This window comes from Mercenaria mercenaria, chromosome 8, assembly GCF_021730395.1.
Source record: "Mercenaria mercenaria strain notata chromosome 8, MADL_Memer_1, whole genome shotgun sequence".
Classification (NCBI taxonomy): Eukaryota; Metazoa; Mollusca; class Bivalvia; order Venerida; family Veneridae; genus Mercenaria; species Mercenaria mercenaria.
In genome coordinates, this window is record NC_069368.1 from 52101858 (window position 1) to 52126812 (window position 24955).

The following is a 24955-nucleotide window of genomic DNA, read 5'->3' on the forward strand; positions in this document are numbered from 1 at the left end:
TAGAATGTGGGATATTTTTATGTAGGGTATGCAGATTGAATATGGAATATTTTTATGTAGGGTATGCAGATTGAATGTGGAATATTTTTATGGAGGGTATGCAGATAGAATGTGGAATATTTTTATGTAGGGTATGCAGATAGAATGTGGAATATTTTTTGTGTAGGGTATGCAGATTGAATGTGGAATATTTTTATGGAGGGTATGCAGATTGATTGAATATGGAATATTTGTACCCCCGGACAACAAAGTTGTAAGGGGGGGTATACTGGTTTCAAGTTGTCTGTCTGTCTGTCCGTCTGTCCGTAGACGCAATCTTGTGTGCACCATCTCTCCTTATCCCCTTGACAGAATTTAATGAAACTTCACACAAGTGATCAGTACCAACAGTAGTTGTGCATGGGGCATGTTAGGTTCTTTTAGAAAAAAAATTTGCAGAGTTATGGGACTTTGTTTTTTTTGTTACTATACTATATACATAGACACAATCTTGTGCACACCATCTCTCCTCATCCCCTTGACACAATTTAATGAAACTTCACACAAGTGGTCAGTAACAACAGTAGTTGTGCATGGGGCATGTTAGGTTCTTTCAGCGACAAAAATTGCAGAGTTATGGGACTTTGTTTCTTGTTTACATACTAAGTACATATAGTCTGCATATGCAATCTTGTGCATGCCTAATCTACCAAACCCTTACACACAATTTAATGAAACTTCACACGAGTGATCAGTACCAACCCTAGTTGTGCATGGTGCATGTTACATTCTTTTAGATAAATATTCTGCAAAGTTATGGGACTTTGTTTTTTGTTACTATACTGTATACATACTGTCTATATACATACAGTCCACATAATTATGCAATCTTGTGTGCATCAAATTGCAATGTACTGTGTCAGTGCATGCGGGGGGTACATTCATCACCTTTAGTGATTGCTCTAGTTTTATGTAGGGTATGCAGATTGAATGTGGAATATTTTTATGGAGGTATGCAGATTGAATGTGGAATATTTTTTATGGGAGGTATGTTTAACCTATTTCAGATCGTTCCCATGGTAATGAGTTTTGCCGTCAGTTTGAAGAATCCTGTGTGAAAATAGAGGACTATGTTGCAATGTTAGAGAAGGAAATTCGACAGCGACAGGTGGTTTTGTCTATGTGTGACAATGCAGAAGACTTCTATTGTACCCAGTTTGATGAAGCAAAAGTTGTTGCAAATGTATGTGGTATTTTGTATGAAATATAGCCTTTTATTATTATTTTTCAAGATAAATACTCATCACAATTCTAACATGGCTTCAAGCAGAAAGAATTGCTTCATAGCATCTATATGGATCCAAAACAAGAGAAAACGTCTATGCAGAATAATTCTGTTGATTAGTGTAAAATTGTTTTTCACAAATCAAGTAAATATCCTGCCTTTTATTTCACAATGGGGAACTTTAGTCAGTTACTTCCCCTGATTATGTCCAAGAAGTAGATTGGTCGTTCCTCTGATTTTATCGTTGACTTCTTTGTAATTTTCAAAAGCAATATCTATACTAAATTTCACTGGATTGGAAAATGATCAAGGGCAGGTTTTCTTTTAGTGGCTCTCTGCTAAATTTAGGTTTGATTAATCATTTTTATTTAGAAACCTACACATAAAAAGCATATTTATTTTGACAAACTGCAACATCTTGGATAAAGGATATAACGAAAAAGTCAGAGGATTCCAACTGACAGGGACCAATGTAATATTTGGTTATCCTTGCGCTTTATCATACAACTTTTCAAGGGAAGTAACAAGCTAATCTTCCTCATTGCAGGGAAAGCAACGATAAAACTTTAAATTTTAAGAAGAATCATGCTTGTTTGTCACACAATAAAAAGTCTCAATATAATATTTGGAAAAAAAAGTCTAGCTTTTTAAGCAACTCTACTAAAAGAAACTGTTTCCTGTTGTAGTATTGAAGAAAACTACTTTTTAGCTCGACTATTCGAAGAATAAGTAGAGCTATCCTACTCACCACGGCGTCGGCGTCACACCTTGGTTAAGTTTTTAGTACCAGTCCACATTTTGACAGTCTTTTGAGATAAAGCTTTGAAACTTTCAACACTTGTTTACCATCACCATGGCCAGTTATAGGCAAGAGTACATAACTCCATCAAGGATTCTGGCTGAATTATGGCCCCTTTGGACTTAGAAATCTTGGTTAAGTTTTTCGTACCAGTTCATATTTTGACAAAGTCCTTTGAGATAAAGCTTTGAAACTTTCAACACTTGTTTACCGTCACCATGTCCAGTTATAGGCAAGAGCACATAAGTCCATCAAGGATTTTGGCTGAATTATGGCCCTTTTTGACTTAGAAATCTGGGTTAATATTTCGTACCAGTTCATATTTTGATAAAGTCTTTTGAGATAAAGCTTTGAAACTTTAAACACCTGTTTACCATCACCATATCCAGTTATAGGCAAGAGTACATAACTCCATCAAGGATTTTGGCTGAATTATGGCCCCTTTTGACTTAGAAATCTTGGATAAGTTTTCCGTACCAGTTCATATTTTTTGTAAAGTGTTTGACATATGGCTTTGAAACTTTTATCTCTTGTTAAGTATAATTGTCTCTATCTGTAGGAAAGAGTACATAACTCTTTCATCTATTTTGGCTGAATTATGGCCCTTTCTGGACTTCAAAATTGGTTCTGTTTTCATACAAATCCACATTTTGTCAAAACTATTTGACATATGGCTTTTAAACTTTGAACACTTGTTTATCATTATGATTTCCATCTGTAGGCAAGAGTACATAACTATTTAAACTGAATTATGGCCCTTTTTGGACTTTGAAATTGGTTCATACATTGCCATTTAGTGCAAGACTTATCGAAATCAAAGAAATACAGGAACATTGTTTGTCTAATCTATTTATTTCTTTTGTCTGAATATCTGTGGAAATATTTTGACCCCATTCTTCAATCAATTCTTCGAATAGTCAAGCGCGCTGTCATCAGACAGCTCTTGTTCTTTTGACATTTTGATCAATTGCTTTTCCTACACTCGTGATGGAGGTTCATACACTGTGATATGACTAAGTTTCATGACAAAAATTTGCAGTTTGATTTAATGAATGTTTGTCACTTGAATGGCTAGATTTAGGAAACTGGTAATGGAAACAGCTTTTTACCAAAGCTTGTTTAGAGCCTGCAAACAAGTAATAAGCACTCAGTTTATATGATATTTTTTGTTGAGTTTAGTGTCACATCAATACAAGGTAGGTCAGTGCATTTGTATTTGAAATGTAGAGATTGTGTGTCTTTATCTCCTGTAGGCTTACAAAAATTTTGGTGCTCGGGTAACAAACATGAAAAAACGTGTCGATGACATGAAAAAGATAATACCGTCTACACCTAGTCCAGTTCCGTCCCCGACAGCTGATGCTCCGTCACCAGGCAACACACCACCTCTACTAAACATGGATGACAATGAGACGATTGATATGGAAATTTGTAACGAGGATTCCGAACAAGCTAAGTCACAAGGTGAGAGAGTATTATCTAGAAACTGATATGAAAGTTAATATATGGATTGGTGTTAGGTTAGCAATTGATTTCCTGGATTTGGCTTTAGTCAGATATTTATATTAAGAAAAAGTAAGAAAATTTTATGCGTTTATAGATAGTGGCAAAGAGTTAAAGGTTCCACCAGAGCATCCATGGAATTTAATAACATAGATCAAAGAAACAAATCGGTAGAAAGAAATTAAAGAATTGCTCTTGAGTTGGCCCATTTAAATATTTAGGTATTTTTTTTCGGTAAATTGTGATCCGTGAAAGTGAAATACATATTTCATTTAACAATTTATGCAGCTTGGAATTTTTTTTTTGTCTGATAATGCAAATTTTTGCTGCCAGTTTGATTAATGATTTGATATTTACCTTCTAGATTCTGTGCCTATAATGCCAGGTCGTGCTTATACAGCGATGGTTAAATCAATTGGTCAGCCAATTGCAAGTCTAACTAACATTGTCATTGGGCAGAAAGGTACCATTCTTCATAGAGCAAGAATGAAATCTTTGTATCCTCAAGTACACTTAGTGTAAACACGTCCATGAAAATTAATAGTTATATAAAAATGAGCCACACCATGAGAAAAAACCAACATAGTGCATTTGCGACCAGCATGGATCTGCACAGTCTAGCCAGGATCCATGCTGTTTGCTTTCAAAGCCTATTGCAATTAGAGAAACCGCTAGAGAACAGCATGGATCCTGACCAGACTGGGTGGATGGGCAGGCTGTTCTGGATCCATGCTGGTCACAAATGCACTATGTTGGTTTTCTCATGGTGCTGCTCAAATAGGCTCTACTTCTGTTTATATTTACCTGTAGGCAAAGTCTCGAGATGAGCAACTAATTATGGTGGGTACTCCAGCATCCCTCATCAAGCATTGGCATGATAAAGCTGTGACACTGCTGAAAACTAAGTTGTCAGACTATCAAGTGTTTTATATGTTATGATTTGTTTTGATTATTTAAATAAAATGCTCAAAAAAACTTTGAAAATTTAATGTAAAGGTTGATCAGGAGTTGCTATAGCTTAAGATAGGAAAGGCTTTCGAGCAGCTTCCTCACATAAACTGTTCACTAAATTTCAGTCTGTAGCATCCTTTAAAGGACTTAAGTTTGTACAAATGCTGTTAATCCACAGCCTTATGGAATAGCTAAATTTCTGGTACATTGGAAGTTTGTGGGTGAATTACTTTAACAGTTCCAAATGGGTTCAATTCAAACTTCATATGATTATATGATTACCATGTTGATAAAGTGAATTTATGTATGATATATTTTTAACTCATCTGTTTAGGGCTGATTACAGGTGGATAATTGTTCTCCATCATTTTCTCCTCTGAAACTTTGGCCAGGATACCATCAAATTTGGTGGGTAGCATCCATGCAAAGACCTTCCTGTAACCCTGTTTTATTCAAATAGCTACATTTTGCTGCTTTGTCAGTTTGTTTCACCAAGCTCAAGATAGAAAACCCTTGAACCAATATGTCGTCATAAGCCTCTTTATGGACCAAACTTGGTTGGATCTGTCTCAAGTTTGTTCAGATGGTTACACATCTTTGGGCCATTGCAGTAAAAATTAGAAAGAAGATTAAAATAACTTAATGAAACTGCTTAATGGATATGCACCAAAGTTGGTCAGAAATATGTTCAAAATGTCAGTGTCCTCCTCAGCGGAGCAACTTAGGCCCATTTGAGCCTCTTGTTTAAGGTCAGTTAAGGTATTGCAGTGGTATGTGCTTGTGTACTCTCACAGTTTCTTATTTCCTCTGATAAAGTGGTATTTTCAAAGTATTCATTACATTCATTAATAGCTATAGAGTACTCTCAGTGATGAGTATAAGGCTATCTGACAGACTGCAGTCTTACTACAGTTAATATAATTCATAGCAGGAGAAGGTATTTTCTGGTTTCTATAAGATATATTTTAGAAATGTTGGAATTATAAATATGTCTACACTGAAAAAATATATCTAAATTCCCACCAGCCCTTTATACATCAAAAGGGAAGTGTATTATGTGGTGGCAGTTAGCAATCTCAATTCTGCTGACTATCTTAAAACTGCTTTGACCATTGATCCTTAAACTTTACATGTAAATTATTGGCAGGCAGTGGATGACCTATATTGATACGGAGGTCAGTGGGTCGAAGGTCAAATCACAGTAAATGTGATTCATTTTGTCCATGCATAGAGATATTAGACTGATTTTTTGTGTTTACTTGCACATTGAGGACAACAGGCTTGCTTTGGTTCTGGTCCTGTAATATTTATGTTCTCTTCGAAGAGGAGGTATAGTGTTATGTTCATTGTCTGTGTGTCTGTTGTTATGTCAGTCAGTAGACTATTTGGTTTGCGATCAGTAATTTGTGTTACAATGGTCAAACTTCATAGAAGGATTTGATTGCCTTTGGTATATAGATGACTTCTATTGTTTTGGGGTCAAAGGTCAAGGTCACTGTGAACTTGAGACGAGAAATGGAGTAAGCATTATAATAAAAAACTGTTTTGCTTACAGTCATCAAACTTCATAGGATGATTGCCTATATTGGTTTACTCCTGTCTGTGTGTCTGTCACAAATCTTGTCTGCGCTCTAAGTTGAACAGTTCTCATCCGGTCTTTACCAAACTTGAACCAAATGTTTTTGACCATAACTCCTCAGCCAAGTTCATTAACTAGCTGATCGCCCCAGGCACTTCGGAGTTACAGCACTTGAATTACCCAAAATCAGCCTTTTTACTCTTCAGATGTATATTTGTAGTGAGTGAACAGTATATAAAGACTAACTTACTATTTAGATGATTAGACAGTTGTGGGAGACCTGCGCTTTTCTCAAAAGCAGCTCTAGTTCCTTGATTAAAGGTGGCATTTAGACTGAAAACTCTTTTTGCTTTATAAATTATAAAATGCTGTAGCCTTCAGTCTTGAAACTTAATGGAATGATTGCCTTTGGCCAGTAGTTTTGTGGGCCAGTAGCTCAAAAATCAGGGTTACATTGATCTTGAGAATGGAAATCTTTGCTCAACAACTGAAGTACTCTTTCGCCTAATGCTTTTTAACTTCGTTGAAGGATTGCTTACTCCTTATGGCCAGTAGGTAGAAGGTCACGGTATCTGAAACTGAAAATGGGTTTCTGATCATTATCTGAAGTATTTTTGAGCTTTTAAATTTCATGAAATGTTTCCTTAGGGTCAGATATTTCGTATAGTTTGGTATTAGTATTTCAAGGATAACAGTCACTATAACCTTGAGATCAAAAACTGTTTCAGATCAAATACTGAAGAAAGCTTTGGCAAATATCGGTATATGACTTGTGTTTTTTTTTAGGTTATTTTGTCAAAGGTCATGTTCACAGCAGACAAAATGACATAACCAGTCACCCTTGACAAAGCCATAATCGGAGCTTATGTGTTTAACAAACAGCTCTTGTCTGCGCTTATTAGCAGAGTTCTTGCCCCAATACTTAGGTTTACATCATAAGGGCGTATTACTTACCTTTGGCTTTGCTCATGTTTTATATGACAAACTTGCATAAATATCTATAAAGTATTGAAGATACAAAGATTGTAGTTTGCTATGTATTCAGTTTTGCTTTATATGTTTGTTCTTTTAAAAAGCTTTATTGCTAAAACCTCTACTGTTGGCATTATCCAGGATTTAGATTGTAAAAACCCTCTATGGAATATTTTTCTCAAGCACGCTTTATTTCATGCCAAAACAAATATTTAGTTTTTGATTATCCCTTCTTCCAAAGATGATAATCAGTTGGTCAAGAAATTACATTACCATTATTGAGTCATTCTACAGGATTAAAGAAAATATAAATTACTGAAAGATTATACCGGTATCAGATTATTGACAAATAAAACGTGCCTAACAATGGAGTTGCACTTTCTTTTAGCAGTAGGAAGTTTCAGTGTCAAATGTATCCTAACAATTATACAGCAGTCTGTACATTCCTCAACCCTTTAAAATTAAATTTGCTCTTAGTTTAAATTGTTTTTGAATTCTTTTAAGATTTAAAAGATTAACCCTTAACCTGCTTGATTTCTATAACCAATCTTAAAATTTGCACAGTACCAATAACCGTTAAAAGGGATGCTCACAAAAAAAGATACTGACTGAATGGCAAACAGTGCAGATCTTGATCATGATCTATACTGGTCGCAAAGGTAGAATCAATCCTGTCCAGCATGATAAGGGTTAAAACATGGTTCCTTTAGATCTAATCAAGGTGAAGGACTCTGTTCCTAAAAATAGAATATATAAAAAGCATGCCAGTTTTGATAGAAGCACATAGGCCTATACATGTAGCTTATAGAGAAATCTAGGTTGGGATTGCCTGCGGGGTCACAAGGGTCACTTTTAGATAGTTGAAAATCAGTCTGCTCAGTCACTCTGTCGGGATTAAGTGAATCAAACTAAATTTAGTTTGTAAACATCAGTTCAAAGTTTGGAATTGTAAGTGTAGCCATTTGAGTCCAGGTCAGGTCACTGTAACTAGAAATAACTGCTTAATGACTAAAGTGAGTTAAAACTGAGAGAATCAAATGAAACTTTAGCTACAGGTAGCTGATATTTAGGTTGGGATTGTATATTATGCCATTGAGGTCAAGGTCACTGTTTAAAAAAAAGAAAAAGAAAACAGTAAAACAGTATTTACTTTAAAAAATACAGCCTTTCAGACTCTGCCATTATTTGTTTGTGTTTTGAAAAAAATCTTGTCATTGTGGAATTTCCATCTCTTTTGTGTTGATAGTAAACATATCTACTAGTAAACATATCTACTGATTAAATAATTCAGCTTTTTGTCTCCTTTGCCTAAACTAATTCTGTCTGTCAAAGTTTCTATCAAAATCTTAGCAGGTTGTATAAAGTGTCCGTGCAGAACTGTAAAATCAGCACCTTTGTAATAAATAACCACTGAAAAGTAGAAAAACATATATCAGGAGCTGTTTTATTAAAGGGGCATGTCTTCTGATGAACATTACATTTTTTGATTTTTTAAAACAGATATAATTTACAGAAGATATTATTGGAAAGTCATGTTTAACTCATGTACAGTATGGTTAAATTTTTTCTGTATGGTTAAATTTTTTCTGTCATATCAATTTTCTGGCATTACTAACACTTTTGAAAACTTTCTACTAAATTACTGACAAAAAAGAGTAAAAACTTAATTTTAAATGTATGGAACCTCTTTAAAGTTTCTTTCTATTGTAATTATACCCCCACCAAACATGTTTGAGGGGGGTATATAGGAGTCAGTTTTGTCGCGTCTGTCGCGTCCCGTCCCGTCCCGTCCCGAAATCTATTATCTTAGTTATTACCAAATGGATTTGATTCAAAATTAAAATACATGTTCCACCTTATCACCCACATCATGTGACACAAGGTGCATAACTCTTGACACCAAGTTTTCATGAATTATGTCCCCTTTTACTTAGAATTTAAGGTTAATTTTGTTGTATTTTCACTATATCTCAGTTATTACTAAATGGATTTGATTCAAACTTAAAATAGATGTTCCCCCTCATCACCCACATCATGTGACATAAGGTGCATAACTCTGACACCATTTTTTTTATGAATTATGCCCCTTTTTACTTAGAATTTAAGGTTGATTTTGATGTATTTTCACTATATCTCAGTTACTACTGAATGGATTTGATTCAAACTTAAAATAGATGTTCCACCTCATCACCCACATCATGTGCCCACATCATGTGACACAAGGTGCATAACTCTTACACCAAGTTTTCATGAATTATGTCCCCTTTTACTTAGAATTTAAGGTTAATTTTGTTGTATTTTCACTATATCTCAGTTATTACAAAATGGATTTGATTCAAACTTAAAATAGTTGTTCCACCTCATCACCCAGATGATGTGACATAAGGTGCTTAACTCTGACATAAATTTTTTATGAATTATGTCCCCTTTTACTTTAAATTTAAGGTTGATTTTGATGTATTTTCACTATATCTCAATTATTACAAAATGGATTTGATTCAAACTTAAAATAGATGTTCAACCTCATCACCCACATCATGTGACACAAGGTGCATAACTCTGACACCAATTTTTTTATGAATTATGCCCCTTTTTACTTAGAATTTAAGGTTAATTTTGATGTATTTTCACTATATCTCAATTACTACTGAATGGATTTGATTCAGACTTAAAATAGATGTTCCACCTCATCACCCACATCATGTGACACAAGGTGCATAACTCTGACACTATTTTTCTTGAATTGTGTCCCCTTTTACCTAGAATTTAAGGTTAATTTTGATGTATTTTCACTATATCTCATTCTGATTGGCTTAGAGCCAAAGGGAAGTAACCTTTTTTTAACCTTTGTACTGAGTTTCTTCCCCTTAAATTCCAGGAATTAGTCTATTTTTAGAAATCCTATTTTTAGATTTTCAATATTTTAGGTATTTTTCTAACTTTTTAGCTCACCTGTCACAAAGTGACAAGGTGAGCTTTTGTGATCGCGCGTCGTCCGTCGTCCGTCCGTGCGTCAGTGCGTCCGTGCGTCCGTAAACTTTTGCTTGTGACCACTCTAGAGGTCACATTTTTCATGGGATCTTTATGAAAGTTGGTCAGAATGTTCATCTTGATGATATCTAGGTCAAGTTCGAAACTGGGTCACGTGCCATCAAAAACTAGGTCAGTAGGTCTAAAAATAGAAAAACCTTGTGACCTCTCTAGAGGCCATATATTTCACAAGATCTTCATGAAAATTGGTCAGAATGTTCACCTTGATGATATCTAGGTCAAGTTCGAACCTGGGTCACGTGGGGTCAAAAACTAGGTCAGTAGGTCTAAAAATAGAAAAACCTTGTGACCTCTCTAGAGGCCATATTTTTCATGAGATCTTCATGAATATTGGTCAGAATGTTTATCTTGATGATATCTAGGTCAAGTTTGAAACTGGGTCACGTAGGGTCAAAAACTAGGTCATTAGGTCTAAAAATAGAAAAACCTTGTGACCTCTCTAGAGGCCATATTTCTCAATGCATCTTCATGAAAATCGGTCAGAATGTTTATCTTGATGATATCTAGGTCAAGTTCGAAACTGGGTCACGTTGGGTTAAAAACTAGGTCAGTAGATCTAAAAATAGAAAAACCTTGTGACCTCTCTAGAGGCCATATTTTTCATGAGATCTTCATGAATATTGGTCAGAATGTTCAGCTTGATGATATCTAGGTCAAGTTCGAAACTGGGTCATGTGCGGTCAAAAACTAGGTCAGTAGGTTTAAAAATAGGAAAACCTTGTGACCTCTCTAGAGGCCATATTTTTCAATGGATCTTCATGAAAATTGGTCAGAATGTTTACCTTGAAGATATCTAGGTCAAGTTCGAACCTGGGTCACGTGGGGTCAAAAACTAGGTCAGTAGGTCTAAAAATAGAAAAACCTTGTGACCTCTCTAGAGGCCATATTTTTCATGAGATCTTCATGAATATTGGTCAGAATGTTTATCTTGATGATATCTAGGTCAAGTTTGAAACTGGGTCACGTAGGGTCAAAAACTAGGTCATTAGGTCTAAAAATAGAAAAACCTTGTGACCTCTCTAGAGGCCATATTTCTCAATGCATCTTCATGAAAATTGGTCAGAATGTTCATCTTGATGATATCTAGGTCAAGTTTGAAACTGGGTCACGTTGGGTTAAAAACTAGGTCAGTAGATCTAAAAATAGAAAAACCTTGTGACCTCTCTAGAGGCCATATTTTTCATGAGATCTTCATGAATATTGGTCAGAATGTTCAGCTTGATGATATCTAGGTCAAGTTCGAAACTGGGTCATGTGCGGTCAAAAACTAGGTCAGTAGGTTTAAAAATAGGAAAACCTTGTGACCTCTCTAGAGGCCATATTTTTCAATGGATCTTCATGAAAATTGGTCAGAATGTTTACCTTGAAGATATCTAGGTCAAGTTCGAAACTGGGTCACGTGGGGTTAAAAACTAGGTCAGTAGATCTAAAAATAGAAAAACCTTGTGACCTCTCTAGAGGCCATATTTTTCATGAGATCTTCATGAATATTGGTCAGAATGTTCATCTTGATGATATCTAAATCAGATTCAAAACTGGGTCACGTGGGGTCAAAAACTAGGTCAGTAGGTCTAAAAATAGAAAAAACCTTGTGACCTCTGTAGAGGCCATATTTCTCAATGGATCTTCATGAAAATTGGTGAGAATGTTCAGCTTGATGATATCTAGGTCAGGTTCGTAACTGGGTCATGTGCGGTCAAAAACTAGGTCAGTAGGTCAAAAAATAGAAAAACCTTGTGACCTCTCTAGAGGCCATATTTTTCACGAGATCTTCATGAAAATTGGTGAGAATGTTCACCTTGATGATATCTAGGTCAAGTTTAAAAGTGGGTCACGTGCCTTCAAAAACTAGGTCTTTGGTCAAATAATAGAAAAACCTTGTGACCTCTCTAGAGGCCATGTTTTTCAATGGATCTTCATGAAAATTGGTCAGAATTTTTTATCTTGATGATATCTAGGTCACATGTGCTCAAAAACTAGGTCACTATGTCAAATAATAGAAATAACGATGTCATATTCAGTTGAACACTGGGTCATGTTGAGATAGGTGAGCGATTCAGGACCATCATGGTCCTCTTGTTTATTATAAGTCCTATGTAAAAAGTAAATACATTTTTCTGTGGTAACATGGGTCGGTAAGACACTTTTTGTATTCACTTTTAGTGTATCTCTAATATTAGAGATTTAATATATTTACTAGTATTACTATACTAGTATTATACTAGTATTACTTATATGTGGAAGCCCAGTATGAAGTACTCCAAAGTATTTTTAAAATTCCTTATGGTTGCCATTCTTCTGTGACAAGACCGTATGGTGGGGGTATGAGTCACTCCTGTGACAGTTCTAGTTGTACTTGCTAATTAAAGCACTGTATAAGTATTGAAATACTTTCCATAAATCTTGAGTTGTGCACCTTGAACCATGGTTTTCCATGTTTGTAATTTTATTAAACATTCTAACATGGTGTGATTTGTTAGTCAGTTTTAACCAGGAAGAAAGTGAAGCATTGTATCTTATGCAGTAAATAATGGTTGATGCTCATACTGTTTGGAGAATGTTTTGAGGTCAAATAGCCACATGATATCCAGTTCATTGTGACTTTGTTGAATGAAGTTCAGCATATTTTCTATCATCATGTTTTAATGAGCATGTTAGAATGAATATAAACAAGGTGGTTTATCATCTGATTTACCATGGTTCAGAGGTGAGAAGCTTTCGGGGATTTTTGGGGCCGAATTTCGGCTCCATCCCAATTGCAGAAATTTGCTTATTTTCCCAATTCTGAGGTTTAAATTTCCCAAAAATCTGCCAAAAAATATCAATTATGCGGTATAGTAATCTCAATTTCCAGGTTTCCGATTTTTCGTTTTGATTCTTGTTCCTTGTATTTAATAAAGTTAGCGCTGTTCCTGTGTTTATCGAATAACCGCTCCAGTACTGATTCGATTAAATCTTGCAAATTGTTCTATGTTCTGTATACATGACCGCGATCACATTTAATGAAGCTCGCCAATTTTTATCAGAAATGAAAATATGCCAAGCAATAAATAGTAAATATACAAAGAGTCACAAAAAAGTATGCTGCTGACAACAAAACGCTGTCTAGCTTCGGCTATGTCAATAAAACGTGCTGAAAAACAGGCAACCACAATAAAGTCCCAGGATTTGGTAAGGTCAGCGAATGCCGATGACTAATAAAGCACATCCTCCGATCAAGCCCGTGATAAAACATTTGATAAAACACTGTACACAAGTGACGCTTGTACTGACTTACTGAAAGGTTTTACTGACACTTCACTGTCTGAGAGCTTTTTGTGACTTTCTTTGTGTAATTTAGTAGACACCTTCAAAAGACAACAAACAGAAAAAATGACTTGTATTTGTAATGTGACATTCACCAATAATAATGCTGAAATAAAGGTTGTATGATGGTAAATGTTATTTACGAAATTTCCCAATTTTCAGGTTTTAGGCGCCATTTTCAGCCCACCGGCTATTCAAATCACTCTGCGTCTGTGGTTCTTCGTCTGTCCGTCCGTCAGTCCGTTAACAATTTCTCGTTATCGCATCTCCTCAGAAACTACGGGGGGGGATTTTGACCAAACTTTGTCAGAATGATGTATTTATATCCTAGTTGTGTCCCTCTGAAAATCAGACTGGTTCAACAATTTTTAGCTCACCTGTCACAAAGTGAGAGGTGAGCTTTTGTGATCACGCAGCGTCCGTTGTCAGTCCGTGCGTGCGTGCGTAACTTTTGCTTGTGACCACTCTAGAGGTCACATTTTTCATGGGATCTTTATGAATATTGGTCAGAATGTTCATCTTGATGATATCTAGGTCAAGTTCGAAACTGGGTCATGTGCAGTCCAAAACTAGGTCAGTAGGTCTAAAAATAGAAAATCCTTGTGACCTCCCTAGAGGTCATACTTTTCAATGGATCTTCATAAAAATTGGTCAGAATGTTCATCTTGATGATATCTAGGTCAAGTTTGAAACTGGGTCATGTGCGGTCCAAAACTAGGTCAGTAGGTCTAAAAATAGAAAAACCTTGTGACCTCTCTAGAGGCCATATATTTCATGAGATCTTCATAAAAATTGGTCAGAATGTTCACCTTGATGATATCTAGGTCAGGTTCGAAACTGGGTCATGTGCAATCCAAAACTAGGTCAGTAGGTCTAAAACTAGAAAAACCTTGTGACCTCTCTAGAGGCCTTATATTTTACAAGATCTTCATGAAAATTGGTCAGAACGTTCACCTTGATGATATCTAGATCAAGTTCGAAACTGGGTCACGTGCCATCAAAAACTAGGTCAGTAGGTCAAATAATAGGAAAAGCTTGTGACCTCTCTAGAGGCCATATTTTTCATGGGATCTGTATGAAAGTTGGTCTGAATGCTCATCTTGATGATATCTAGGTCAAGTTCGAAAGTGGGTTACGAGCCATCAAAAACTAGGTCGGTAGGTCAAATAATAGGAAAACCTTGTGACCTCTCTAAAGGCCATATTTTTCATGGGATCTGTATGAAAGTTGGTCTGAATGTTCATCTTGATGATATCTAGGTCAAGTTCAAAACTGGGTCATGTGCCATCAAAAACTAGGTCAGTAGGTCAAATAATAGAAAAACCTTGTGACCTCTCTAAAGGCCATATTTTTCATGAGATCTGTATGAAAGTTGGTCTGAATGTTCATCTTGATGATATCTAGGTCAAGTTTGAAACTGGGTCATGTGCAATCCAAAACTAGGTCAGTAGGTCTAAAAATAGAAAAACCTTGTGACCTCTCTAGAGGCCTTATATTTCACAAGATCTTCATGAAAATTGGTCAGAACATTCACCTTGATGATATCTAGGTCAAATTCGAAAGTGGGTTACGTGCAATCAAAAACTAGGTCAGTAGGTCAAATAATAGAAAAACCTTGTGACCTCTCTAGAGGCCTTATATTTCACAAGATCTTCATGAAAGTTGGTCAGAACATTCACCTTGATGATATCTAGGTCAAATTCGAAAGTGGGTTACGTGCGATCAAAAACTAGGTCAGTAGGTCAAATAATAGAAAAACCTTGTGACCTCTCTAAAGGCCATATTTTTCATGAGATCTGTATGAAAGTTGGTCTGAATGTTCATCTTGATAATAATTAGGTCAAGTTCAAAACAGGGTCATGTGCGGTCAAAAACTAGGTCAGTAGGTCTAAAAATAGAAAAACCTTGTGACCTCTCTAGAGGCCATACTTGTCAATGGATCTCCATAAAAATTGGTCAGAATGTTCATCTTGATGATATCTAGGTCAAGTTCGAAAGTGGGTCACGTGCCTTCAAAAAGTAGGTCAGTAGGTCAAATACAGTCGACATTGTATTAAGAGACCACCCAAGGGACTGCTAAGAAGTGGCCTTTTAATGGAATGGTCTCTTAATGAATTTCAGTCAGATGAAAAGGAAAGTTATATTTAACTGTTAATGTAACTGTATTTATTAGGAACATACATATATGGTTTCAAAATCTGTTTTAACATCTTGAACACTTTTCCAAGTCCACAAACCGTGAAAATTATAGCTAGATTGTTTATCAGTTTGACTGATATAAAGGTTAATTGCATTCAGTCACTTGCAAAACGTACTCGCTAATTACACAGATGAAGAAATGCCGGGTAGAATTTTGGTACCGCTTAATAGATACTTTTGTCGAATATTTTACCTGTCGGGACTACATTAATGTGGTCGCTAGTCGTTTAATGAAAAAGTTGTTTAATAGAATGAATTTATATACTGAGAACGTTCGGGAGGGATTTTGACTGGTCGTTTAATACAAAAATCGCTTAATACTGGTGGTCGCAAGTACGATGTTGACTGTAATGAGAAAACGTTGTGACCTCTCTAGAGGCCATATTTTTCACGGGATCTGTATAAAAGTTGGTCTGAATGTTTATCTTGATGATATATAGCTCAAGTTTGAAACTGGGTCAACTGCGTTCAAAAAGTAGGTCAGTATGTCTTAAAATAGAAAAACCTTGTGACCTCTCTAGAGGCCATACCATTGAATGGATCTTCATGAAAGTTGGTCAGAATGTTCACCTTGATGATATCTAGGTCAAGTTTGAAACTGGGTCACGTGCCTTAAAAAACTAGGTCAGTAGGTCAAATAATAAAAAAACCTTGTGACCTCTCTAGAGGCCATACTTTTCATGGGATCTGTATGAAAATTAGTCTGAATGTTCATGTTCGAAACTGGGTCAACTGCGGTCAAAAACTAGGTCAGTAGGTCTAAAATTACAAAAATCTTTTGACCTTTTTAGAGGCCATATTTTTTCTATGGATCTGCATGAAAATTGATCGGAAGGTTCACCTTGATGATATCTAGGTAAGTTTCGAAACTGCGTCACGTGAGGTCAAAAACTAGGCCAGTAGGTATAAAAATAGAAAAACCTTGTGACCTCTCTAGAGGCCATATTTTTCAATGGATCTTCATGAAAATTGGTCAGAATTTTTATCTTGATAAGATCTAGTTCAGATTCAAAAATGGGTCACATGAGAACAAAAACTAGGTCAATATGTCAAATAATAGAAAAAACGACGTCATACTCGAAACTGGGTCATGTGGGAACAGGAGAGCAATTCAGGACCATCATGGTCCTCTTGTTGATTGAGTTATGGCCCTTTGTTTATTTTGATTTCTTATATAATTTTATGTCCAGTGGCCCTCCAAGTAGTTAATTGGTTTTTTATGGCCTTACCTGTACAAGGGTCATAAAGTCTGCAGATAATGAGATAATGATTCAAGTTGTTCATTATTTTCCTATTACACCTCAGTAGTGAGTGGACTACCCTAGTAGACTGATGATTAATTTGTTTAGTACTCAGATTTTTGGGTTTAATTATTAGTTATAATATAAGTAATTATATGTGCATTCTTTGTTTCCATAATAAGAAAAAAATAATAATTGCATATAACTCATTAATGGTGTCATCTCTCTTGTTTAGGGTCAAGGTCACTTATTTTGATCTAGGTACCTACTTTGTTTTTAACCTACAACATTAAAATTTGGACCACATGTATAGTTTTGAGTGGCTAGATGAACCTTGACATGAGTTGACCTTGATCTTGACCTAGTAACCTACTTTCACATTTCTGTAGCTACAGCCTTCAAATTTGGACTACATGCATAGGTTTGTGTACTGAAATAAACTTTGACCTTGACATTTACCTAGTGACCTACTTTCACATTTTTGAAGGTACAGGCTTCAAATTTGGACCACATGCATAGTTTTGTGTTACGAAATAAAGTTTGACCTTGATTTTGACCTAGTGATCTACTTTCACCTTTCTCAAGCTACAGCCTTCAAATTTGGACCACATGCATAGTTTTGTGTATCAAAATGAACTTTGACCTTGAGATTGACCTAGTGACCTACTTTCACATTTCTCAAGCTACAGGCTTCAAATTTGGACCACATGCATAGTTTTGTGTTCTGAATTGAAATTTGGCCTTGATTTTTACCTAGTACCTACTTCCACATTTCTCAAGCTACAGCCTTCAAATTTGAAGCACATGCATAGTTTTATGTACCGAAATGAACTTTGACCTTGAAATTGATATAGTGACCTACTTTCACATTTCTCAAGCTACAGCTTTCAAATTTGGACAACATGCACAGTTTTGTGTACTGAAATGAACTTTGACCTTGATTTTGACCTATTGACATATTTGTGCTTTGCACATAGCACATAATTCATATATTGACCAATCTCTGATATTTGGTCTGTAGTTACCTTGTATGGAGCCAAAATTACCAATTGGTATTAGAGGTTACTGGATCCAAGGACTGTGATGACCTAGATTCTGACATAGTTACCTACTTTTAGGATTTTGAGCTAGTCTTGAAATTTGGAACATTCAAAAATGACTCAATGGTGGGTGCCAAGATCACTCTGTGATCTCTTGTTCCCAATCGAATGGGCCCTGGGCCCCAGGTTTGAAACGATAAAAAAAATGCCTGGCTTTAATATTTAACCAGTTGAGCAAAGGCCCTCCTCTTTCAGTTCCTACACATTTGAATGCTGAACTGTGGTACATTAGGTGATAAACAGCATAAAGGCTTTGATTCTTTTGTAACTGTAAAATCTACAGCCAACGAAAATCAAATGTTGAGTCCTTTCACATTTTGTATATGGTATAATATATTTAACTTAAATGCAGAATTCATTGCAGTTTTTAGCTAGACTGTACAAAGTATATGGAGAGCTATCTTACTCGACACCCCATTTTACTTATAATTCCAGTTCAAAGTTTTGATGCACATTCACTCAATCTCTGTTTTCACCAAATTGATTTGATTCAAAGTCATGTCTATGCATACCAAAGTAACCAAGAACAAGAAGTGTTGTTGAATGTGATTCAGATTATGGCCCTTTTTCAACTAAGAAAACTTGGTTAAAGTTAAAACTTTGTTAAAGTTTTGTGGGCAACTATCAAGTTGCAGTTCAGTAACTTCTGTATACTGTATAGTTGATTGAAACTACACATTGCCTCCTAATCATCACACCATTGTACATAACTAAGCTAAGGTAACTCTTGATTGATTTTGGTAGGAATTGTTGGCCTTGAGTTGAGTTATAATCCTTGACTTAGTGAAAATGCATATATTTTAAAAAATATTTCACCAGAGGCACAGATCCATGTACAGTGACAGGAAATGGATGCATCAGTGTCCTATGGACACATACGAGCGGCACCATGAGAAAACCAACATAGTGTGTTTGCGACCAGCATGGATCCGGACCAGCCTGTGTATCCACGCAGTCTGGTCAGGATCCATGCGGAATAGCAGGCTGGTCAGGATCCATGCTGGTCGCAAACACACTATGTTGGTTTTCTCATGGCGTGGCTCATATCTAGCTTGTTTTTGTAATAAAACAAGAGCTAATTGCCAGATGCCATAGGGGATGGCATCACTGTTACCGAAAATAGAAAAAATTGATAAAACTTCTTTCCACTTGTTTCCAGTTTATAGCTTTAGTTAGAATAGATATGCTGTAAATAATCTTGGTGTATTGCAAGCTTATGTGAAGAAATGACTGGGATGGGATCACTATTGCTGGAAATAGAAAAATGGGTTCCACTCAATATCTTTGTTTTCATTAAACTTGGTGCTTTTATCCAGACAAAGGTTTGGATTGTATTTGAAGTTACACCGATTTAATGTCAAGGTCATTGCTGCTAAAAATGGAAAATGGTTTCGGCTTAATATTTGGATATACCTGTTGTCACCAACATTGATGTCTAGATCGCTTTTATTGAGACAAATGTGATTGTCTTTAAGCCACACATGTTAAGGTCACTGTAACTAAAATAGAAAAACTGTTTCTGTAGACATTGAAAGCCTGGTGTAGTGTCATTGGCACTCATTGCTGCATTTTTGTATTTTCAAGACCTATAGGTGGGGGTGTTGGGTATTGGATAGGTGTTAAGGGAATACACAGTATATCACTGTCTTATTGCATAACAAAGCTCCATCAGGTTATGTAGCATGCATAGGTTCCACCAGTAGCTTCATTTTTGCCTCTCTGCTGCCAGCTTTTTTTCTGTAATGAACTTATTTTAGTTGTTTCCCTTGGAATTACTGGAAAAGTTTTCATCAAAATGTTTTCAACTTTACAGATCAGACATCAAAAGCAGCACCTGGGGCCCCCAACAAAGACATGCTTGGAGGAACATTTCAAGGTCAGTACTCTTTGTCTGTATGTGGAACTTGATTTATCCCTGTATTTTTGTTTGCAAACAGTAAGTTTTAAATATACATGGTCAGATATGACCAGTTCTGCTTAATTTGGTTTCAGAATCGGTTTTATTCATAAAAATATTGAATGTACCCTAGTACTCGGTAAATTGAGCATATTTTTGACCCACCACCTATAAGGGTTGCGTTTAGACAATTTTCCAACTTTAGACAAGTTTGTTTATGATTGTTTGTCATTTCAGTAAAGGGAAACTACTCTTGCTAAATTTTATAGTTTGACCAATAAGGGTAGTTTATTCTGTTTCAGTTGTTCAAAGGTATAGAAAGCCATCCTGTTGGCTTATGGAAAATCAGTGGTTCTACCATAGTGCCCAACCATTCATAAAACAGTGCACAGAGAAGCACCTGGCGTCGTCCTCCACCATCAAAAGCTGGTAAAGTCACCAGTGATCTAAATAGTGTTGGCGTAACTCAAAACCCAGTAAAATCAAAGAATCTACCTAGGCTTCTGCCATTGACAGAAATAATGCTCGGGGGTGTGGTGGGGGGTGCACCTTTTGTTTTCCTGTGCTATGAAAAACTATTACCTGACAACCATAATTGTGTCAGTTATTCAGTGTAAATTGAAACAAAGAAAAAGAAGGAGAGATGATAGTGTTGTTTTTTGAGGTTATCTGGATAAAGGTTTAAAAAGGTCTTGTTTCATGAAACTTGATACATGGCATTAGGGAGAATATGATGCTCAGTATACATAGATGTTTACAGTACACAAGCATATCTCCCTGATAATCGCATATAAAACTTAAAAAATCAAATTATCTGTAAAATACACATGATTTTTTATAATCCTTTGCTGTAACTGTTGGAAAAAGTGACACAGTTGGTACATTATCAGTCTGAGATATTTTTGAAATAAAAACTAATGCCGGTAAAGTTGCTAGTTTGTACTGAATTACTTCTGCTTGTAAGTAAAGAAAATTTGGAGCCTACCGGGAAAGCTAGTACTGGTGTTAAATGAAGAGGTATTCTCATAACTTGTGGCTCCAACCTTTGACCTTCGTGATGAGTGACATTTTGTCTCCAGAATCAATACATGCCCTTCAAGTTGTAGTATTTTTATGAAGTAATCCAGATTGAGTTTCTTAGTGAATGTAATTTTATTATCAAACTTTTCAGGTACAAATATCCTGGAGTCAAGAATTGCAACCATGTTGCCTAACTTGGCCAAAGGGAACAGTAGTATGCCTGGTATGGCACCTGCGGGTATTGGTGGAGAGCCGCCGGACCTGTTTACCACAGAGAAACCTGCTACTCAAGTCCCAGATGTATACACCCCTCCACCCAGGTTAGATCAGCTGCCCCCACAACCGGTACCACCTGTTCAACCTGTAGAGCCAGTAGGAGATGACGCTGGATCTTCAACACCAGTCCAGGATGAACAGGAAGAAAAAGAGCTGACGCCTCCTCCAAAGAGTACACCTGCACCAAAACCAGAAACTAAAACGAAGACCAACCCAATAGATTTTCTGAGTCAGTTATTGACAAAAACAAGTAGCTCATCAAGCAGCTCCAATTTTTTGCAGACATTGTCACTTTTAACAAACACAGTGAAAACCCAGTATCAGAAGAAACAAAGCGAGGAAGCAGATGTTCCAAACCCAGAGGAAGATCCCAAACCTCCGTCCCCAACTTTCTCTGGAGGTATTACAGGGCCAGTAAAGTCTGCACCTGCAGAGTTTACTGGAGTACCTCCACCAGTTCCTAGTACACAAGCTAGTTCATGGTCAGGTTGGAAACAAGTCAGTGCAAGCCAGCCTGATCCCTCATCCCCTCCAGTCATCTCTCAACCCAAAACCCCAGATGTAACACATCAGCCCCCTCTTCCCCAGCACGCCCCACCCCCTCCAGAATCTTTACCATCTCGTCCTTTTAATATGCAGCCACCCTCTCCCCAGGACTTCTCCCTTCCTCCTCCTACAATGAGACAGAGTGTCTCTCAGTCGTTCATTAATCCCCCGCCCCCTGTTCCTCCACCTCCCTCTAACTCCCAGCAGTTTATGACACAGGTAAGCTCTGCTGCATTTCCTCAGGTCAGCTCTAGCCAGCCTGTAGTTATAACAGCTACTGTTGCACCAACAAATTTGGTTACCCCTCAGCCAGGATTGCCTTTCAGTTCAAATGTGCCATTTGGTGTACCACCTCCGGCATCAAATTCTGGGCCTGCCCTTGTTCCTTCTCGAGCACCGCCTCCCCCATCACAGCCTCTAAACACAGCACCTGGTTTTCCTCAGCCTCTTCCACAGCAGACTATCCTATCTACTGGGTACCCACAGCCCCCTAATCGACAGCCGCCCCCAGTATCCGGTTATCCCCCACCTCCCGTGCAACCAGGCGCAACAGGGCCAGGTTTTATCCAAGGAAGAGAAAATGCTTGGGAACCACAAAGACCTGTTGTCTCGGAACCAGTCCGACCTAATATTCAGGCTCCATTTATTAGAGGCCCATTTGCTCCCCCTCCACCCCCTCCTGATACTACAGCTCCACTTCCATGGCAGCCTGAAAATGCTCGGGCTCAAAACCAACAAAGTGAAAGCTATGGTAACCAGATCTCCTCAGTGCCGTCACAGAGGTCAGAATGGGAAAACCCTGGTAATGCTGGCTATGATGATCCTAACTGGGAGGGTAATATAGGTGGCACAGAAAATAGATCAGGGGGTTATGCCCATCCGTGGGATCAGCCCCAGAATTATGATGAGGATGATGATGACGCAGAGTTTGCAGATGAAATCCTTGAGACAACGCTGCCTCCAGCGCCAAAGAAAAGTATCTTGCGTAACAATCGGAAGTCATCCTTGCGAGAAGTGACTTTAGTAGAGGAAACATCAAGCAGTACCAGTTCAGCTGGTCAAACCAACCCATTTGTTCCTTCATTTGAAACAAGTCACAACTTAACACCAGTTATTCCTCAGGCTAGAGAACATAAACCAGTGGGTATCTTGAAAAAGTCGTCCACTGAAGCGATACCGGTTACCAATCATGGTGATAGAACACAGTCAGAATTTATAAATATTCTTAAACAAAAATCTGGTGCAAATGCAAATTTACCTAATGAACCACCATCAAGTAGGACTCTAACAACTCTTACAACAGTATCTTCTGCAGAATCTCATCCTTCTGGACTTGGTTCAGAAAATGTTTCTGCTAATCATACAAAAGGTGAGCCTATTAGTACGATAGGTGTTGTAGGTAATACTGGAAGACCGTCCTCAGTTCAGTCTGATGATATGGACTTGGATACAGAGGATCAGGAATATGGGAATAATGGAAATGTGGACACATGGCAGCAACCTAAAAATGAGTGGGATGTTAGTCAAGCGGTAAATGAAAAGCAGCAAGATATGGAAATACATAAAGACTTTGAAAGACATCATGATTATGAACAACAAACAGACTATGAAAGACATGAAGACTTTGAAAAGCATAAAGGCTTTGAACGAAGGCAAGATTTTGAAAGGCATCAAAATTTTGAAAGACATCCAGACTTTGAAAGGCGTGATTATAATGGTCCGCCACCTAGGCCTCGATGGCCAGAACAGAGGCCATGGCAGCATAGGCCTCAAGAGCATGATCAGGGGGGATTCCGTCCAAGAGGCGGGTTTCCACCTAGAACAAGATTTTATGACAATTTTAGGGGACCATCTCCAGCAAAAAGACCTTTCTTCTCCCCTAGGCAAAGAATGCCTTATCATAGATTCTGAAATTATGTTTTTATGTCATAGTTTTTATTCATCATTCAAACTGTACATTACTGGTTAACAGTTTTAACTATTCTCGTTACTCATATCTTCTCAGTATGTTTCTTTCAACAGCAGATTATGAAGTTTTATTAGGTTTTCACTTAATTTTCATAATAATTTATGGAAATAATTGCCATGTTAAGGTGACAAGGCTTTCCTTTATGCAATGTATCTAGTAAATATCCCATTACAACTTACAGTCAGTGTCATTGGTATTTTTAGATGTCTTGATACCTAATTAAAACCAGGAAATTCCCTTTGGCAGTGAAATAGGTTAGGAAAATTGAATGGATTGAAAAACGCTTTACTGTTAGATCCACCTACTCAGTACCAGTGTTTTTCATGAATTATGTCTCCCCCAGGAGACATATTGTTTTTGCCCTGTCCGTCCGTCCGTCCTTCCGTCCGTCCGTACGTCACACTTCATTTCCGAGCAATAACTGGAGAACCATTTGACCTAGAACCTTCAAACTTCATAGGGTTGTAGGGCTGCTGGAGTAGACGACCCCTATTGTTTTTGGGGTCACTCTGTCAAAGGTCAAGGTCACAGGGGCCTGAACATTGAAAACCATTTCCGATCAATAACTAGAGAACCACTAGACCCAGAATGTTGAAACTTCATAGGATGATTGTTCATAAAGAGTAGATGACCCCTATTGATTTTGGGGTCACTCCGTCAAAGGTCAAGGTCACAGGGGCCTGAACATTGAAAACCATTTCCAATCAATAACTAGAGAACCACTTGACCCAGAATGTTGAAACTTCATAGGACGATTGGTCATGAAGAGTAGATGACCCCTATTGATTTTGGGGTCACTCCGTCAAAGGTCAAGGTCACAGGGGCCTGAACATTGAAAACCATTTCTGATCAATAACTAGAGAACCACTTGACCCAGAATGTTGAAACTTCATAGGACGATTGGTCATGAAGAGTAGATGACCCCTATTGATTTTGGGGTCACTCCATCAAAGGTCAAGGTCACAGGGGCCTGAACATGGAAAACCTGTTCCAATCAATAACTTGAGAACCTCTCGACCCAGAATGTTGAAACTTCATAGGATGATTGTTCATACAGAGTAAATGACCCCTATTGTTTTTTGGGTCACTCCGTTAAAGGTCAAGGTCACAGGGCCTGAACATTGATAACCATTCCGATCAATAACTTGAGAACCACTTGACCCAGAATGTTGAAACTTCATAAAATGATTGAACATGCAGAGTAGATGACCCCAAATTGATTTTGGATTCAGTCAATTAAAGGCAAGGTCACAGTGGTCTGTTCAGTAAAATCATTTTTTGG

General features: G+C 37.2%; 1 protein-coding gene across 2 annotated transcripts in view; it reads left to right on the plus strand.

Moving 5' to 3' along the window:
* Nucleotides 1-23851, plus strand: part of LOC123566344 (regulation of nuclear pre-mRNA domain-containing protein 2-like) — a 42878-nt gene extending 19027 nt beyond the window's left edge. Inside the window, exons 6-10 of one of the 2 annotated variants that reach the window (XM_045360331.2) lie at nt 1047-1222; nt 3317-3527; nt 3931-4029; nt 19779-19841; nt 21034-23851. In XM_045360331.2, coding sequence (XP_045216266.2) covers nt 1047-1222; nt 3317-3527; nt 3931-4029; nt 19779-19841; nt 21034-23615 — 3131 coding nt within the window. In that variant the 3' untranslated portion in view covers nt 23616-23851. The remainder of the gene's footprint in view (nt 1-1046; nt 1223-3316; nt 3528-3930; nt 4030-19778; nt 19842-21033) is intronic. The other variant, XM_045360332.2, reaches the window with a different exon arrangement.
* Nucleotides 23852-24955: the final 1104 nt, after the last annotated feature.